The 20,074-nt window shown below is 42.9% G+C and overlaps 1 protein-coding gene across 2 annotated transcripts; it reads left to right on the top strand.

Moving 5' to 3' along the window:
- The first annotated feature begins 803 nt into the window (after nt 1–803).
- tmem168a (transmembrane protein 168a) lies at nt 804–13,524 on the top strand. 2 transcript variants are annotated; one of them, XM_046072405.1, is made up of 6 exons: nt 804–880; nt 1,457–2,429; nt 2,592–2,867; nt 4,718–4,860; nt 9,565–9,842; nt 12,104–13,524. In XM_046072405.1, exons 2-6 carry the CDS (start codon nt 1,602–1,604, stop codon nt 12,652–12,654), a joined length of 2,076 nt encoding a protein of 691 aa, XP_045928361.1. In that variant the 5' UTR covers nt 804–880; nt 1,457–1,601; the 3' UTR covers nt 12,655–13,524. The 2 variants fall into 2 exon arrangements, with proteins under 2 accessions (XP_045928361.1, XP_045928360.1); XM_046072404.1 differs by lacking the exon at nt 804–880 and adding an exon at nt 967–1,106.
- The last annotated feature ends 6,550 nt before the right edge of the window (nt 13,525–20,074 follow it).

Raw genomic sequence — 20,074 nt, 5'->3', positions numbered from 1 at the left:
CAGCTTTTTAAGAATAACATTCAAGCATTTTCAAGCTACCTGAACCAAAAATATCCAGAATCTGGAAGCCTTTATTGTCACATCTAAATTGTTAGTATAAATTGCAAAAAATAAAGCTGACACAGCAATAAGTGTATTCTAACTTTGTTTATCTTGCAGATGTTTAATATTTACAGCTATTACTGTATGTTTTGATCGTGATCTTTTAATGCAGTGGGTCTCAAGTGGCATAGTGCCACTGCAGTGGGGACATGGAGGAAACCAAAAGTTGCATGAAGGTGATTGATGTAGTGGCATAAACAAAAAAAGGGACTCTGATGCAAGGAAGGCTATTTTCCTAACCTGAATCTTTTATTTTATTTCAATAGCCCCTGTTGTTAAAGATTTGTAAAAATGAAACCCAGGTCAAAGATATCTCTGGCCCCTGGAATTCAAGCATATTCCTAACCCTCAAAACATATCAGTTAAAATTAATAATGTTCCACTTTTCAATTTCCAACTTGAAAGACTTGTAAAACCCCTTTTTTCTGATTATTGTCTTATTTATTTAACGTTAGTAACTTATTTTTGTCAGTATGCATTCACCACATAACATAGCCTACACAGGTGTTGAAATCAGCAAAGCAGATGTAACGTTAAACAAACAGGACAAAGCAAAATCATTTTTTGCCATGGCATTACTTTTCGAGTTTCTACTGTTTTATGTCAAGTTACATGTCGGAATTTCGTGAACTTCAAAGTCTGAAAAAATCATATCGCTAATTACCTGCCTGAAAAGCGAAAGCTTGACTGTTTTGACAACTGCGAGATGCCGTACTTTGTAATCAGGAACAACGGAAGGAGAGCTGCTGTCATCAAACCTGATCTAAACAAACAACATGTAAGCAACATTTTGACGATAAAGACTTTTTTTATTTGTGCTCACGTTGTTCTTTTGACAGCTAAAGGGGCAGCGTTTAAACGTGAATCAGCGAGTTAGCTAACGTGAACGAAAAGTCAGCAGGGAAGCTGTGTAAGTTAGCAAACTTCCCGGCTGCGATGCCACATCGTCACAATCTGACAGCAGGGCCGCAGTCAGTGGTTTAGTTGATCGATATGTTGCCACGGTATTTGATACGTTTATTTGTACTGTTTTGCTGCATATTACTGTGTTAGCCAGATTATGATTACGATTATTATTGTTCTATACACTAAGTCTAGAAAAATCTAACTGTAGGTTATTCTTAGGTATTGTATTCTCCTTTTAAACCATTTTATAAGGTCAGGAATTTGTAAATTAAAATAAAACTGTTTTTAATACAAGAATGAAGCTCACATTTAAGCTAACTAAGAGCATTTACTCATATGTCTGGACTTGAATAACTAAGAAGTGCAATATATATCTATAATTTGGATTGCCTGAATAATGCACCGTGGATTGACACTTACTAACTTAAGTAACACTGCTTGTTCACAGGGGTTGATTTTGGAGAATGTAATCAAGAGGCACAGTCCTCCATTTGTAAACCTTCTGTGCACATCTAGAGAAGGTGACTGAAGGAAACTGACTGTCAAGAGACTTCAACTGCATTTGGATAAGTGATTTTCAACCAGCCACAGCCATGCCTCGGGAGGAAGAGGAGCTGACGGTCGATGGACCCAAGGAGGTGGACATGTTTACATCAGTGCGTTGCCTGGGTTACCTGTCCAGCGTCAACCTCCTTGTGGCGGTATGCGTCGGGATGTACGTACGCTGGGAGGTGACAAGTGAACCGATGATTTTGGTCATCTTCATCCTGGGCCTCTTTGTACTCGGGATAGCCAGCATCCTCCATTACTACTTTGCTATGGAGAAGGCCAGTCTCAGCTTGTTCCATTTGTGGTTTGGCTTTTTGCTCGGCCTTCTGTGCTTCCTCAACAGCCCCGCCTTGGATTCAAATGTTAAGGAAGTGGTCACCAACTATCTCCTCTTAGCCAGTATAATCATGAAAACAGTATGGGCTATAACTGAGCGACTATGCAGCTCCGTCCGTTACAAACCCACCTTGCTAACATCAGCTGAGCTGCTGGAGCTCTTGGGATTTGGCATTGCCAGCACTGCCATGCTTCTTCACAAGTCAGTAGCCATAATGGGCTTGGTAGTGGCCCTGGGGACTCTCATTGTGGACCTGAGGATGAAATCCCTCCTGTCTTTGCCCAACCTGGTCAGTTTTTCCTTGGTTACCTCTCTTGTGTTTTTCCAGGCTCTAGGCATCACAGCCAACCCTTACGCTTTAGGCTGCTACCTGGGCAGGCTGCTGTGTGAGCCTGTGTTGGATGTGTACTTCAGTGGGCTGGGGTCCAGCGAACGCTGGATACCAGTGCTGTCCCTGGGGAAGGTGTGGAGGAGGCTGTCCCTGCTGCCTCTGAGTCTGATTGAGGTGGCTTTCTTTGTCCTGGCTGCCTTAAAGGTACACTCAGCATTTAGCAAAACTTGTCTAGTGAGAAAATTGACATTTCCATTATGTGAGTTTTTAGGGCTTCTGTGACTTTGACATTTCTTACAATTTTGCAGCTTTTTGGAATGATGTATAGCTTACTTATACAATGTCACTTTCTCTTGCCTTGCATAGCTTGGCCACTTGGAGCTGTGGTATCTGGTGATCCCAGGCTTCTGCCTGTTTGGCCTTTTCTGGTCCATCTGCCACATAATTCTGCTGATCACAATATGGGGCTTCCACACCAAGTTGAGTGAGTGTCAGAAAGCTTGGCGGGCCCAGCGATCCAGTAGCCGGAGTCTCGACCAAGTCATGGCCTCCAGGGGCATCCGACACTTCTGCCTCATTTCAGAGCGCCTGGTGTTCTTCAGTATGCTGTCAACAGTGATACTGGGAGCTGTGTCCTGGCAGGTAGGAGACACAAGAGAGATTACTTTAACTCATATCAGTAATATTAATTAGAAACTATTATAGCTAAGTTTGCAAAGCATCTAAAGATACAAGGTATTTCATTCATTGTTCTATGGGGCTTTTTTATACAATGAACACTTCTAGAGCATCATATAGTCATATTGCTTAGAAACCTCTTGGGTGCATTCTATTAGCACTCTGAGTTTCCTGACAAGGCCTCCATAAACATCACACACCCATGTTATAAACTCAGGTGAGAGATGCTAGTGGCAGTGTGTCAGTAATGTTTGTGTTAGTAGTTGCTCCCCAAGCTGAGGCACTTCTGCTCTCATGCAGAACCAATTTAATTAGCACTTTAATATCCCTATCTACTTGCATAAAGAGCAGCAATAACTTATTTAGCCTTATTAGACATTTACCGTGTAAGAGTCTCATGGGCTTGAGTCCTAATTTGAGATCTGCACATTGTTGATGTCAGTTTGCAAATTTGCCTGAGAAAGCGGGAGCTGCCTGCACCCGCATTTGAGAAAGTTAATGTGTGTGGCTCTTGTGAGTGTAGTTTTTGATGTTTTACAGCGTTTTATTTGCTGTTTTAATGCTGTAGTAATACATGGTCAACCACTTAAATCCATGTCACTATCATGCGCACACACACACACGCACATAAAATAAAAAGCGATGGTGGTACAATCTGATGCAGTCTCAGCAGAGAAGTGTTGATTCAACTCTATGCAAATGTTTAAGGCCACAGTTTGGGGTGTTACCTTGGATTCACTGCTTTCCATTGAATTTATATGGAAGACCCAGCCAAGTAGATTTGCCTATACAAAGACATTATTATTTATATTGCATGTATTATATCATCTTTTTTAAAGTCTGCGTGAAAAATGCATTTGAAAGTGTGGATTGACTGAAAAGCAGAACAGTGCTTTTGTGAAGTCAGTTCATGAGCATCTCTCGTACTCCCACAGCTTGGGGGTTGACTACTGAAAATCAATTATCAATCTGTGGGAACCACTACTGGGTTGTATTGTATTGTAAAGTCCTCCTTTATACTGTATTGTGCTTCCTTTGCTTATAATACTATGTAATGGCAACTTCATAAGAGTTCAGTGACTAAGGGTAACACATTTTTCAACTCAGCCATACCCCTAGGCAGTTCAATATATTCTGCAAACTCAAGTGTGGTTCCACTTAACCATGCGGGTATTGGTTTGCATTCTCAGATACATTACCATGCAATGAAATCACTGTGTGTTTTTGTGGATGGCTAAACTGCATCACGTACCATCACATTGAGAAATTGATTGCACTTAAAGCCTAAAATGTCTTGTGTTTTATGTCACTACTACATGGTGTAATGTATTTGCATTGGTGAAAGGCTGAAGCAGATGATACACGGGGCAACTTTTTGAGCAATGTTGCCGGGCAATCTTGCTTGTGGCAAGCCTTTTGAATGGATAGCGGTGGGGCGGGAACTGAAGAAGTCCTTTGAATGAGGGACGAAACGTCTTCCAATATCTTCAACCAAGTCCAGTTGCCCTTGATTTTAACCTTCGTTGGATAACTATGACCTGGATGACTGAGAATCTTCATAGACAGGCTCATACATTGCAGTAATTAGTGTGTTCTGAATGGATCCTTGTGATGTATGTTTAGTCTGCTGTCACACAATGCACTGTGTCTCCATTTAGTTAGGTCCTGTCGTGTTTTGAACTGCAACAATAACACTGTCAGTCCCATATTGTAAAACTGTCTTGCAAAGTGTCACCACCAATTAAAGTGGTCTGTTTGCTTCTGTCCAAGCTGTAAGTGGTGAATGAAAGTGCTCTGCTTTTGCTTTTTTGCAGCCCTCCAATGGTCTCTTTCTCAGTGCTCTTCTGGTGGTGCTGCCTTTGGAGTCCCTGGCCCATGGCTTGTTCCACGAGCTAGGCAGCTGCCTGGGGGGAACCTGTGTTGGCTACGCCCTGGTCATACCTACTGCTTATTGCAGGTACTGAAGAGAGAGGAGGCACAGGAATATAGAGATGCGTACAGAATTTACACAGACAAACTTGCACAGACTTCAACTAAAATTTGCAGTAGCAGTAAGCAACAGCACAGCTTTCAGGTCAGTGATGTTGCAGCAGAAGAGTGCACTGACGGATTAAGCACACTGCCATGATTAAAAGGGTGCGTTGGATTTATGATGCAGCAAGAGGAGTATGATGTGAGTATAACGGCGACTCGAGTTGGGCTGCCTGAACTAGCTTGCAGGGCAGGCATTTATTAATCGTCCAGTCTATAAAATAGTGAAATATGACAGAATTCGTGTCCTCTGGACTATCTGACCAACAGTCCAAAACTCAAAAATATACAGTTTGCTATTACATAAGACAAGGCGTTTTTGCTTGAAAAATTACTAAAACGATTAATCCATTCCCAAAATAATTTTAGATTGTAATTAAGTAATTTCAGTAGTACTCCTAATTGTCAGAGATGCTCACAAGTCTCTAAAGTCCAAGTCCGGTCTCAAGTCTCTGAGCTAGAGTCCAAGTCCGGTCTCAGGTCTCTGCGCTAGAGTCCAAGTCCGGTCTCAGGTCTCTGCGCTAGAGTCCAAGTCCGGTCTCAGGTCTCTGCGCTAGAGTCCAAGTCCGGTCTCAAGTGTCTGCGCTAGAGTCCAAGTCCGGTCTCAAGTGTCTGCGCTAGAGTCCAAGTCCGGTCTCAAGTGTCTGCGCTAGAGTCCAAGTCAGGTCTCAAGTCGCTCGTGGTTTAAATGAATGTTGTATCACCTTCTGCATTCAATCCAGGCTGCTTATAAAACTGCAGAGCTATAAGGGATTCTGTAACTGTAACCTGTCTTTCACTTAAAGAGCACAACCATGTTATGTGCAATGCAATTAATGACAGCTTATTAACTACTGTAAGACAACACATTCCCCAGACTCTCAAACCAGTGTAACGTTATAATTAAATAAAACTGTAACGTTACATGATCAACAATGAACCTGTAGCCTGTTTGCAGCTAACGGTAATAATTAACGTGATGGCAGACAGCAGGACGTAAATAATTACGTTAATGGACAACTGCAAATTTGGTAAGCAAACAAACGCTCATTCATCTTTTTGTAATGAATGACAGTCGGAGTTAACCTCCCATAGGTCGTAGCTAAAACAAGAAGCATGCTAACATTAGATGGCCAATGTTGAGCTAAACATGTTACTAACCTCAGGTTACTAACCTATTTTGTGTTCAGCGCTTCTTTGTTTGCACCTTGTTGTATGAAGTTTTAAAGCCAACGTTTATGATGAATGCCACAGCAGCTGGTGGTGTTTGTTGTCCTCTCTCATGTGTGGCCGCGCGAAGCAGATACTACGTGTTACATAGGCAGGTTATAGGTAATGGAGGGAGGAGAGTAACCACAAAGTCATCAGATGTTTCCTAAAAATAAACATTGTTCACGAGTACCGCACCTTGAGTCCGAGTCAAGTCTGAGGTCTTTTAAGGACTAGTCTCAAGTCGAGTCTGAAGTCACTGTGTGTGCGACTTAAGTCGGACTTGAGTCAGAGTCTCAAACTCAAGTCCCCATCTCTGCTAAATGTTTCATATTTGTTTTAAGTCACTGTCAAAAGTATATGCACTCCTTCTGTTGTTGCTCCTACTGCATGACTTTGTTTGATACTCAACGCAGCAGCACAACACGCCACATTTATACATATAAACACACAGTGGACTGACTTTGCCCCACGTCGAAGCCTGTCTTGGCATCCCAGGCGCTGGTAAATATGATCACTCATTCCAACTCCCTCCTCAGTTAACACAAAACCAACTGGATAAATAGGCCAATAACTATGCATAAACATGCCGCTAATGTTTGGGCCCTTGAGGGATCATTGCAGTGCTCCCTCCGCAGCATACCAAGTTGTTCAGCTGGAGCAGTTAGCCATTAGTTGCTGCTGCTTTTCCCAGTGCCCTCTCATTTGGCCAAGTGTTTTTTGAAATAGCCTAGTTAGTTTTGATGATCCCGACATGTCTTCTCCTAAACAGCAGGAGCTAGCATCAGTTATACATTAGTGTTTCCATCTTCGAGAGCCCATCAGACGTCTTAAAACCTGACCTTTGGAGATTTTTGGCTTTTATGATGACCACTCTCTGTATATTCAACATTTTAGCTGATAGTTAGCTTTAGCATTCAGATGGGATTCAGATTATTTTGGATGCAGGCCCCTGTCCTATTGGATGCTCTGTATGCGAGGCCTTATGTGCAGAGTCCATAGGGAGGACTGACAGCATGGTGAGAATGCAGCAGTGTATAATCAGCTGTTTGATGGCTGCAGATCATGTTTTCACAATGACAAGAGCCCCATGGGGAGATTAGAGAGAGAGAGGTGAGAAGGGGAGGCGCGCAGGGTAACACAGGGAGGGTGAGAAAGATGGGAAGAAAACACAAGGAGAGGACTGAGCTTGTAAACAGTGAGGGTGGTGGTAAAAGCAGAGCCAGGAAAGGGAGGAATTGTGGGGGAGGGGAGGGATTGGAGCTCTGAGAGCTGTGGAGAAAAGGACAGGATTTTTTTTAAGGATGAAAGAGAGCTGTAACAGGGCAAGATGTGGTCTGAATCTCAAACTACAACTTCGCTACCCTGGGCGCCATGAGATCTGAAAAGATCAGATGGTTTCTCGGTCGAACGGTGAGCTTGCCAAGCCACACAAACGGCATGTAATTTTTTGAGCAAGTATCTCATTATCTCACAAAAGTGTGTACACCCCTCCCATTTTTGTAAATATTTGATTATATATTTTCATGTGACAACACTGAAGAAATGACACTTTGCTACAATGTAAAGTAGTGAGTGTACAGCTTGTATAACTAAATTTGTTAAATTTGCTATCCCCTCAAAATAACACATCACACAGCCATTAATGTCTAAACCACTGGCAACAAAAGTGAGGACACCCCTAAGTGAAAATGTCCAAATTCGGCCCAAAGGGTCAATATTTTGTGTGGCCACCATTATTTTCCAGCGGTGCCTTAACCCTCTTGGACATGGAGTTCACCAGAGCGTCACAGGTTGCCACTGGAGTCCACTTCCACTCCACCATGACAACATCATGGAGCTGGTGTATGTTGGAGACCTTGCACACCTCCACCTTCCATTTGAGGATGCCCCGCAGATGTTAAGTAGGGTTTAGGTCTGGAGACATGCCTGGCCAGTCCATCACCTTTACCCTCAGCTTCGTTAGCAAGGCAGTGGTTGTCGTGGAGGTGTATTTGGGGTCGTTATTATGTTGGAATACTGCCCTGCGGTCCAGTATCCGAAAGGAGGGGATCATGCTCTGCTTTGTTGGCATTCATGGTTCCCTAAATGAACTGGCAGCACTCATGCAGACCCAGACCACACTCCTACAACCATGCTTGACTGTAGGCAAAGCACACTTGTCTTTGTACTCCTCACCTGGTTGCCGCCACACACACTTGACACCATCTGAACCAAAAAAGTTTTTTGACTTCAAGACTCCCGTAAACAGCACGGCCATCGGCCGATGCTGAAAGTCGTGTAGTCTGCACGAGGCTTTAGTCTGCTTGTCTTCAGCAAACTGTTTGCAGGCTTTCTTGTGCATCATCTTTAGAAGAGGCTTCCTTCAGGGACGACAGCCATGCAGACCAATTTGGCGTATGGTCTGAGCACAGGCTGACCTCCCCATCCCTTCAACCTCTGCAGCAATACTTGCAGCAGTACGTACATCTATTTCCCAAAGTCAACCTCTGGATATGACACTGAGCACCTCTAGTCAACTTCTTTGGTCGACCATGGCGGGGCCTGTTCTCAGTGGAACCAGTCCTGTTGAACCGCTGTATGGTCTTGGCGACTGCTGCAGCTCAGTTTCAGGGTCCTTGCAATCTTCTTGCAAAAAGCACACAAAATAATATACAACAAAAAGCAAGCTTTAACACAAGAAGAGTCCACATTAGATAAAGAGAAACATTCACCTTTCCTTGTCAAAGTGAGGCTGAAGGTGACAATGGGGGGTGTATATATATATGATGGATATGCAGATGTCTATGACAGTGAAGTACGACTTTTCCATGAATAACATCACACCCAGAGATGGAAAGAAAATGTATAGCTGTACTGAAGAGCTGCTAGCCTTGACTTTGTGTGTGTGCACCCTCTGTGTTATCATCAACTTGTTATTGTCAGGCAGGGCTTTGTGCCACATACATCTATGTACACTTTTATAAAAATCACTTTGCCCTTAACTATCTCAGTAACTCACTAACCTCAATTCCCACTCTCATTTATTGTCACACTGCTCGGTTCTCCTCTCTATACTCCCTCCTTTTGTGCCATTTTCTTACTTTCCTTTCATTCTTGACTCCCTTTACACCCCTGAGGCTAGTGTCATTTCCTTCGGCAGCGATCCGCCACTCCTACTCGTTCCATCCCCCTTTCCCTGTCTCCTCTCATCCTCTGCACTCTGTCTCCTCTCTTCCCCCGATGACGCAGACAGCCACTCCACCCATGTGTGTTAAACTATCAACCGTTTCCGTCTGCTGCCGTGCAACATTAAAAGTATTACATACTCATTCGAGTACTGATGACTTCATTGGCTATATTGTGATTTTTGAGTCGGCAGGCTTCATACTCACAAGACATTGGGGTGGAGCACGCCAGTTCTTTTGTTTAAACCATCAACTTCTCACTCTCTTGTGTCCAGTGCTGATGGCCAGCCCACTCTCCTGCCACCTGAGCAGATACAACAACTGAACCTACGCTCGACTGGTATGCTGAACAACGTGCAACGCCTCTTTTCCCACCACATGATCCAGACGTTTGGCTGTGACTACTCCACCAGTGGCGTCACACTCGAGGTCGTGCAGACGAAGCTGCGCAACTTTCTGGAGCTTCGTACGGCCGACGGGCCCCGTCATGACACCTATCTGATTTTCTACAGCGGGCACACACACAAAGGCACCGGGGCTTGGGCTCTGGCTGGTGAGACCCCACACATTTTGCTTTTTCTTTACCTTCCTGGAAATTGATCAGTCCTCACAGTTAAATCAGTCTTCACTTTAGTTCATCTGACTGTGCTGTGGAGGTTGCATCAGATAAAAAAAGCGGGAGCCACTGTGTTGTTATGCAATAGCAGTGATGTTTGGTGTCAGTGTCTAAATCATAATGATTTATTAGTGAACGTCACAAGTTCAGAGTATCTTCATTAAATAAAGATGATGAGCAACGTTACTTTAATTTTCACTTAGAACAAGAATTATTTATTTTAGTATTTTTAAACATCTTTGCTGTTGCTTTCACAGCAGGTTTGTCTATGAAAGCTTTCCTGTAGGATGCTGGCAGTCACACTGTCGCCTCAAATGAAAACAGTTTATGTGAGCATCAAGAAGCTTACAGTAAGGTGGTTATCAGTTTAAAGTTGTCTAGTAGTTATCACAAATGAAACAGTCAGTAATTACCAAAGTAGTGTGTACTGCAGAGCTGTTGTGTCGTGTATGGCATTTGGTAGATTATTGTAGTCTCCCCGCAAACTGGATTTGCATTACAGTCTGATTTCCATTCTTTTCATTTCCCCTCCTCTCAGTCAATCAGAGTCCAATTTGCACAGATCAGACGAGTAAGCCAGAAGGAGTTAAAATTGCTGTGAAGGACTCACAGAAGTTTGGAGAAGATTCTGTGAAAAGTTGCAGACGGTCTGCTGTGACACGAGCATTCCCTCCACAGAAATGAGAATCGCAGAAGGTTAACACAGTGTCAGCTCCAGCTATTCTGTTCAGAGATTACTTGACACTATAATCTCAGTGTGCTGCTGCCCACAAGAACTAAAAGAAATCCCCCTTGTACGATAATCACTTCCCTGTGTCGACATATTAGAGGGACATTTTCAATCGGTCTTCAGTGAATAATTGTACACGTTTTCAAAAAGTAGGCGTTGTTTTGGCAGAAATCCAAATTGGGAACAGTCCCTGATTTCAAGTCATATTTTCACTCCTTTCCTACAGTTATATAGACCTTGTGTGATAATGTTGTATAGTCCTAAATATGGATGCACTGATCCAATGCTGATATCGGATATTGGCCCAATATTGACTGAAATAGCTCGATCTGGTATCAGTGACAAGGAGGCTGATCTTTGTGGCCGGTCTGTTCAATTCAGTTATGCCCGTACTACGTGATGCGCCAACAGTGTGCCGGTAGACCCAAAGATTTTTTTAGGAGAGCTAACATAGGATTGAGGAAGCTAAAAATAATGGGTCAGCAGTTTGGATGTAGGCCTATTTAACGGTTGATCAAGCCTGCTGTTGCCTTACACATAAAATAATGATTCCCAGTCTCTTATTCATAGTGAGGAATACAGCTTTTTCATTTTACACTCGTATTGAAGCGGTACTCTTCATCAGCTGAAGCCCAGGTATCAGGACTGAAAAAGTTGGATCGGTGCACCCCTAGTCCAAAATGATATTGCTTTTAGTCAGCTGTTCACAGTGGATACATGCGTACAAATTGCTTCAGTAATGCAACAGCACTGTCTCCAAATTAGCTTGTTGTATATTCTTAGCCATGTGAAAGGAGCCCAGTTTCCAATCCAGATATAAATCAGTCCTTGGTGGAGTTGCTCTATGGCCAGCAGCAGTAGGAGTCATTTTTCTTCCCAGTTCTTATATACTTTGCGCTTTCCTACAATAAATTATGATTTTGAGGAAATGGAAATAATTCTTGTACTTTACTTGAGTAAAACCTCTCGGCAAGGTACCACATCTCTTTCGATCTCGATCTTTATACTTTGGATCTGCCTTCTGGAAAATGGCAATTTTTGTGGCTGTGATGACAGCAGTCAGTCAGACAGACTATGCCCGCAATTGAAAGTTGACAGGTGTGGTACCTGCAAAGCCACTGTGTCCATCAGGAGCCATGAGTCCTGTTGAAATGTCTTTTAAAACAATAGTAGCTCTATAGCCACCACTGTATATCTCTCTCTGAGTTTTAGCAATATAAAAAAAAAAAAAAACTTAAAATGCAGATCAACCTGACACTTTTCACAGAGATAAGTAGTTCAAAAAGATATTAATTTTACAAAACATAGGGATACATTCTGAACAGTGATTTATTATTCTGTACTTTCCTTTTCCCCTTTCCATCCTGCACTTTGTTCCCAACGCTTCCTCACTGCTCCTTTATTTATTTTTTTTCTCTTTCTGTCTCTCCCTCCTCCACCTCACAATATCCGACCTCCTCTCCTGCAGGAGGTGAGAGCCTCCACCTGGCCCAGTTGCTGGAGTTGTGGAAGGAAAAGAACGCCGGCCACTCCTCCCGTCTCATCCTCATCCTGGATACAGAGAACTCCCTCCCCTGGGTGAAGGAGGTGCGCAGGGTGGAGGGCATCCACGTAGCAGTGCAGGGGGCTGAGCTGTCTGCCGCCGGGGTGGACCCAGAGGCTGGAGACAACCCAGGCCTCGGAGACTTCACTTCCGAATGGGTGGAGTTCAACTGCAACCCAGAAAGCGACACCCAGTGGTCCGAAAAGGGAAGGTCTGTGACGGCGTCCTATGGTGTGTCCAAACACTGGAGCGACTACACGCTTCACCTGCCCACTGGAAGAGATGTGGCAAAGCACTGGAAGACCCACTTTCCCAAGGCTACATATCCCATGGTGCACCTCTCCAACTGGTGCTGTGGCCTCAATCTGTTTTGGTTATGTAGCGTGTGTCTGCGCTGCTTCAGGAGGTGTAAACTTGCTTGGTTCCCACCAGCTGTACTGGACACTGGACAGGGCATTAAACTGGTGCACTCTTAGAAATGAGGGACATTGGCTTGTACATCTTTACTCGATAGTTCTGTGTTTTAACAGCTGGGGTTCGAGGTGTTTAATAATGCCAGACTTTACCCCATGAGGTAGATGATGCCTTCTGTCAGAAAGGTTGTTCAACTCTTCCCAAATGTATTTTTACTTAATTGATGGGATGCAGAGACATTGTGCTGAGGATTTCAGAGCAAAAAACATGTGTCCCCAAAATGAGGGAGTGAAAAGCCAAGTAAAATAACCTATTTCATCATTTCTATGGTGATCTTTAAAAAGAAAGAAAGAAAGCGAGATACAACAATTACAGTGGGTAAAACCGTATTAAGTATGCTTTGGTTTCTTTATGTAGGATGAGGTTAAAAAAGGTGTTTGTTTTTTTGTGGTGGTGTGTTTTTATTTTTGAATACTGTTTTGCCATTACTGCATTATTTCTTTGGAAAGGTTTTTCTTTTTTTGTTACAACATGCCTTTTTTTTTTTACAGCAACATATATGTGCCGTAAAGTGCCTTGAATATGGGTTTGGCATCATCTGTAATATGGATGCCTAATTTTCTATATGTAAATGTATGTGTATATATACATACCTCTTATTTATATTCAAATGATTTAGCTCACACACTCTTCACTTAAACTGTGTGAGCACGAAGAGGCTCAGTGTCTTCCTAAAGCCTTTCATCAGGATAGACAAAATGGCAACTGACAAATGTCGTGGGGCTGAACTCGGCAACCCTCTGGTTACGGGACTGTCAAACCACGATGTCAAACCTGCCATTCTTGGTGTGGGATCTTTTCTTCATCACTTTCAAACCGTTTAGAAATGCATTTACTTCTGAACTGAATAAACAAAGAAGCATCGGCTGTGAGACCGTATATATTCACTGGCTTTTATCGTGCTACATATTGTTTATCTCCACAAATACATTCAAGTTCTGTAGCTATCTTTGCCATGCTGTGAAACCGAAACTTGTCAAGCAAAATGACAAATCGCGATGCTCCCAGTGCTTTTTATTGCAGCTCTGACCTTAGGAACTTATAATGACCATTCTTTATTTCGTCCATTTTTTGCTGTGTTGGATTACTCTCCCGTAGATCCCTAAAATCTGGAGTGGATTGCTGCCTCAAAGTTTGTGTTTCACTGTGATGTTTCTAGGAGGTTAAGTGGCATTTTCCACATGTAATTCCCCATGTGGCAAAATTTAACTTGGATTGTGAAGTGATTAAATATTGCTCTCTGATGTAGTTGTACAAGAAATGTTGGGAGGGAATATTAAATGGAAATAATAAAAGAGGATACAATAAATGGGACAAGAATGGAGAAGGTAACACTTTGTGGTAGACAAGTGGCCAGGCTCATTTAAAATGGCTGGCTTTACAGACACTAAATAAATACAGACTCTGCTCTGTGGAAATGGTAGCATTTCCAGGCAAATATTAGGACTGTGAGCTAAAGAAAAATGAGAGATTGGGGTAATAATAGGGGAAATGAAACTATACATGACACTATCTCTGAGGGATTTGCTCACAGAGCTTTCACCTCAGTTACAGTGCCTGACTGGACATGTGTCCGAGGCGCTGTTGGGTATTTCAGTGGTCTCAGAAGGCAGGGCTGTAGCCTGGCTCATGCCTGAAGGGCGCTATTTGACACAGGGCAAGGTTTGGAGAGATCTTGGAAAGATGAAAGCTGACGTTACAAGCAACTTTTCATATCAGCCTTCATCTACACGCAACAGGGAGAGCAGAGGAGAAAAATGGCATGAACCAGAGTAACCTTTCACCACTTTTAACTTGCTGTAAATATCAAACCATTAGGCAGGTATGAACAATAAGCTAGTATTCACAGTGGCAATTAGTGTAAAAGAGAGGTATAAATGCTTTCTTGTGTGGGCATTTTTTTACATTGCAGTTGCCTGCAAGCTGTGGTCATAGCTAAAGTCATGGACTCATATGTGGCAGGAATCATTTATGAGAATATTTGATTACTGCCACATTCATCTCCTAAACTGGATTAGGTAATAAAAGGGCCAGCCGCCTCTGGGGGCCCATGGGGATGTGTTTAGTCCAAGCTCTCTTCACACACAGATACATGCATTGATACAACCAATACAACCAATTCTCTACTTCCTTTCTCTGTTCCTGTTTCTCTACAGCTCAGTCTGTGGGCAATTACAGCCTGTCATGGGGCGTTACCTTATAATGCAGGCGATGTGATGTGCCTGATGCTTGCCTGCAATTTATTTTTGGAAATAAATGTGCTTTTATAGCCTAAGTTAGTGTGGGGACTGGAACAGCAAACACAACAGCTGTTCTTCTGTTGTTGTTTATTCAAATCCATCTGACGGCTCTTTTTCTTGAATACAATTTAACTTAAACTGTGTTTTGAGCCAATTCTTTGTTTTTTAACCATTGGTTTGTTCATTATTTGATCTGCAGGGTTCACACATTGTCTGCATGTGTGTTTTCCATGATTCTAAAGCTAAAATGAGGTTATTGTGCTACCATTTTTCAACACCACTTCTTCGATTTGGTGACATCCAAATGCGTACAGGGTCGCAGGGGGCTGGAGCCAATCCCAGCTGGCATCGGGCAAAAGGCGCTGGACAGGTCACCAGTCCATCGCAGGGCCACACATAGACAAACAACCACTCACGTTCACACCTAAGGACAATTTAGGGTCACCAATTAACCTAGTCCGCATGTGAAGCCGGAGCACCCGGAGAGAACCCACGCAGACACGGCGAGAACATGCAAACTCCACACAGAAAGGCCAGGGCAACCAGGGTTTGAACCCACGGGCTTCTTGCTGTGAGGTGACAGTGCTAACCACTGCACCACCGTGTCAATGGGCATCCATGCTAAGCTAAATATACTAGAACCACATATATACTTAACTGCTGACTGTCCCCTTTTCTCTTGCTCTCCTGGAACAGAAGGAGTAAAGGGATGAGAGATTACAGATTCAGCAACATCACTGTTCCAACTTCTGTGCCCTGCATTTGAGGAGGCCTGCTTGCTGTGGCTCGCAGTAGGTCCGACATTGAAATGTCAAAGCCATTATCTCAAATTACAAGGGCTGAGGATACGTTTAGTGGCTGTTTAACCATGCAATGCTCCCTACTATGCAGACAATCATTTGGCAGAGGTTGCCAAAATCTGCCTTTTCTCAGTCTTCTCTTTCAACTTTCTCTGAAACCCATATGTTAATTTAATATAAGATTGTGTGTATCAGAGACTACAGTATTTGGCAGGACGCTGCACATGATTGGCGTTGGAAAAGGGAGAATAAGGATAGTTCAAGGAATAATTTGACATTTTGGGAAATACACTTTGCTTTCTTGCTGAGAGTTAGTTGAGAAGATTGATACCACTCTCATGACTATATGGTCATTATGTAGCTAGAGTCACCAGCCAGTTAGCTTATCCAAGCACAAAGACTGGAAATGGAGGACAAGCTTGCCTGTCTCTATCCAAAGGAATTTGGTTGCTATTTCTACAGCTTCCAGGCAACCATGGAGACTTCAGGAAGTCTGCACATAACGGCAAATTGTCTTTTGTACACTTCGGTTTTTGTGTGCGAGATGTAACGCACTAATTAGTGTGTTCTAGAGGTGCTGCTTGGCAGATTGTGTTACCTTTGGACAATCTAGCCTTTTCAGTTTGTTTCCAATTTGTGCTAAGCTAAGCTAACCAACAGCTGGCTCCAGCTACATATTTATCATACAGATATGGGAGTGGTATCAATGTTCTCATTTAACTCTCAGCAAGATAGCAAATAAGCATATTTTCTGAAATGTCAAACTACATTTTTGTCGGCCGCACATGAACATGGCTTTTCCAGCAGGAATCATAGCTGCTTTAACTGGAAGGCAAAGGTTTTGATCCCCTCAACATTCACTGTCAAGATAAGAATATCAGCTAAAATGTATAGATTTTCAAGTTCAAGGTAGATATGTTAAGAGATTATCCGTGGTATTGGAGTATTTCTGTAGTATTGGAGTTATTCTGGTTAAGGATTTACGAGCTGATGCACAAGAGGGGGTATAGTGAAGCACACCTTGTACCCTTAGTTATTACACATATGGCTTATTGTAAAGTGAAGGTCAAAATTATAGCAGGATAAAGGCATTAAGTGTATTTTGTGGAATATTGTGAGGGCGGGCATCTGGGCTGCCTTGTCCTTTTGTCATCTTGGCCCCATAAACACAAAAACTCTGGAGGATATAAACACAGGTGCTAATCTGAATGTGAACAGATGTAGAAGAAATTAAGATATGATCACATAATTTGAGGTGTGGATGGGACATTTTGCAGGTGTGTCATCAAACTGAACTGCTCTGGATATTGACTCTTGAAAGCAGCCAAATATACTCCGTATGAGCCAGATGATGCCGATACGCTTGATTCAATTAAAAGTGTAAATCGGAGGCTAACAAGACTGTCAGCACTATGGGATCGGAGGTTCTGTAATTAGCTTTGTTGTCACAGTTGGGTTGAGATGGGACAGGGCTAGGCTGAAGCTAGGCTAGTGAAACAGATGAGTTGCCTTTTCTGATCTCACAACTGGGGAGCCAAAGCAGGCTTCTCCTGCTCAAGGGAAATATCTTTTTATGTCTCCCAGGAGTTGGAACAGTTCTGTACACAGCCTTTTTGAGTGCTGTTTGTTGAGTAACATCACATTTCATTGTGCAAGCGAGCCATTTACCCTCATTTGCACATTACTTCTGCTATTTTAAAGACTAAACCTTACTAAAAGAATTTCTTCAGAAAAAAAGTTGCAAACACAAAAAACCTCTTAACAGGGAATGGTTTGACATCTTGGGAAATACACTTATTTGCGCAGGCTCCTGCTACATCTTTACCGTACAGAGATGAGAGTGGTATCAACCTTCTAATCTAATTCTCAGCAAAAAAAAAAAAAGCAAATAATTGCATTTCCCAAAATGTCTAACTATTCCTTTAATGCTTTAATCCAGTTGATAATGAAGGCATAAAAAAAGCTGTTGGTATAATTAGGTTTATACTCAGCCCTACAGGGGAGGCTACCTCTACTGTACGAGCCTGTACATTATGATGGATATAATGTTTGTGGATTGTGGTAGGCCGGAGTTGACAAGACTGTTCTGTGCAGTGCTTGAATGTCCTTATAAAACCCTTTATTGAGCAGAATTTGAAGTCAGACAGAAAGATAGCCCAGCTCCCTGTGTTGTCTCACAATAGACTCCCATAGTGATTTGAAATTCTCTCTCCAGCTAATCCAGTACTGATGCATGACTCACCTAAAACTGCTCCTCCGATCTTCAGTCTGTCTGGCTGCCGATAAGTGGGTTATGGAGCCGCACTGGGGGTCTTTTCTCAGCCATGACATAACAACGCACTCAGGCACTGACTGAAGACATACCTGTAACAAGCAGTCTGGCTGGCTTTAAGTGAAGCTCAGGCATTGAGAAAGGTTGGGTTGAAGGGGGATTAAGAGATGGCTACAAGAGGTCTTTTGCTCTCCTGCATGTTTATCAGAGGCTGTGTTTACTTCTATGCTCTTAGGCAATTGTTTGTCTTGTAGAGGTGTACCCTTGTGTATGTGGGTGTATGTGTGTGTGAAGTCTTTTGCACATTCACTTTATATCCTTTATATCCATCAAGAGATGTTCAGAATTTGTACCATGACCTTTCCCCAGAGGCAGAGAAAATACGTGATTTGAGTGGAATTTGTACTTTGAATAATAAAGGAATCCTTTTGTGAAAAGATACCAAAATCAAATCAGTATCACAATGATGCACAATTCTGGCCAGGGATTCATTATTGGTGTACATGCGCTTGTCCCTAACCTGCTGGCTTTGCGATAGCGTGTGTGTACGTGCATGTGAGAGCGTGCAAGGGCATGCACACATTCCCCCCCTCTTTTTTTTTCTGTGTGTGTGTAGTGTCAGCACAACCCCAGGGGGTCTAGCAGGAGCTCGTTTGATTGCCGCCTCACAGCTGGCTCACAATGTTAGCCAGCCAGGCTCCGAGTGAAGTGCAGAAAGAGAGCGAGAGGCAAAAATTTCAGGACTGGAAAGGAGAGATGACCCAATAAATAGTAGCAAAAAGAGAAGACTGGCTTTAGCTTTTACTTTGGCCTCCTGTAAAGCCAAAAAAAAGGGAGAGGAATGAGAGAAAATCTGGGATAGGAAGAAGACGAAAGAGGCAGAAGGAAACAAGAGGAAGGTTGAATAAACATAGATGTAGGAGGAATGGAGGCAGGCAGGTGTGCCCATGGCTATGTATCAGAGTGAAAAGGGGGGGTAGGAAAGAGTACACCTGTCCGTCAGTGATCAAACACACTCACATGCACTCTTTCACTCAGTGACTTTGATATATTCCTGCACACACTCAAAACATATTTATGCACAAGGACACATACCTGTACATGCTGCAAGAAGATGCTTAGTGTTGGTCCCCTAGATGCCATTGCTGGCTTTTTACTGTAGGTTTTAAAGGCAAGCTTAAGCCCTCACTCAGTTTAACTTCTGCGGTCCGAGTCTCATGCTGTTGGGATATTGGGCAACAGCATGGAATAGCCTAATTTCGAGGCAGATGACTGGATGTCCCTGATCAGAGGGAAAAATAGAGACAGAGAGACACTGTGGAGATCTACCTATGTGTGCATAGGTGTTAGCATAAACTCAGAAAATATGAATTGCTGAAGAGAGAAAGAAAAGGATGAGAAAATCCTCTCATGGAGAGGCAAGAAAAACACACACACAATCCCAGTGAGGACTACTGTCATCCAACGCTGTGTGCAGTGTGGGAACATTCCAGACTCATCTGTTTTGGCTTGAGTGCGACTGCTTAGAGAGAGAAATTCACTGAGAAAGAAAAGGAGACAGAGATAGGGGTGTTTAAAGAGGCGGTAAGAGATTGGAGAGAGGAAGCAAGACAAAGAGACAGATGAGAGAGGAAACAAAGAGACAGAAAAGTAGGCCGTGTGTTTATTGGCTGTCAGGTTATGTGTTAGGGGGCGAAGAAGAACCTGTTGCTACACTTCTAGTCCAGCTGTTGCATTTGGATGAAAAAGCCTGTTCTCGATCACTCATCTGTATGTGTACAGTGTTTGTGCAAGCCAGCTACACTGCAAACTTGAATGTGTGCCATATTCTGTACCTTATGTTTATCTGAGTGAGACAATGACAGTTTGATGATGATGGTCTTCATCAGAATCTTTAATATTAAGAAATGACATTTGCATGACACACAAAATAAAATCAAACAGGGAATATTACCCTTGAGTAGCTGGGTGACCTAGTTGTTTAGACACTGACTAGAGGGTCAAATGTTTGACTATCTATTGTGTCCATCTGACACAACAGTGACAGCGAACTTCCCTCTGTATATTCATAAAAGGGTTTCAAACAGACAAGCAAATATTTATAGTTAAA

This window comes from Micropterus dolomieu, linkage group LG16 (assembly GCF_021292245.1).
Source record: "Micropterus dolomieu isolate WLL.071019.BEF.003 ecotype Adirondacks linkage group LG16, ASM2129224v1, whole genome shotgun sequence".
Taxonomy (NCBI): Eukaryota; Metazoa; Chordata; class Actinopteri; order Centrarchiformes; family Centrarchidae; genus Micropterus; species Micropterus dolomieu.
This window is presented reverse-complemented; position numbering and strand designations above follow the sequence as displayed.

Excerpts from the sequence above, each read along its gene's own strand:
- tmem168a (XM_046072405.1), top strand. The coding sequence starts at position 1,602 with ATGCCTCGGGAGGAAGAGGAGCTGACGGTCGATGGACCCAAGGAGGTG. Across the intron at positions 2,430-2,591 it reads TTGTCCTGGCTGCCTTAAAG|CTTGGCCACTTGGAGCTGTG; the intron begins GTACACTCAGCA and ends TGCCTTGCATAG. Across the intron at positions 9,843-12,103 it reads CGGGGCTTGGGCTCTGGCTG|GAGGTGAGAGCCTCCACCTG; the intron begins GTGAGACCCCAC and ends CCTCTCCTGCAG.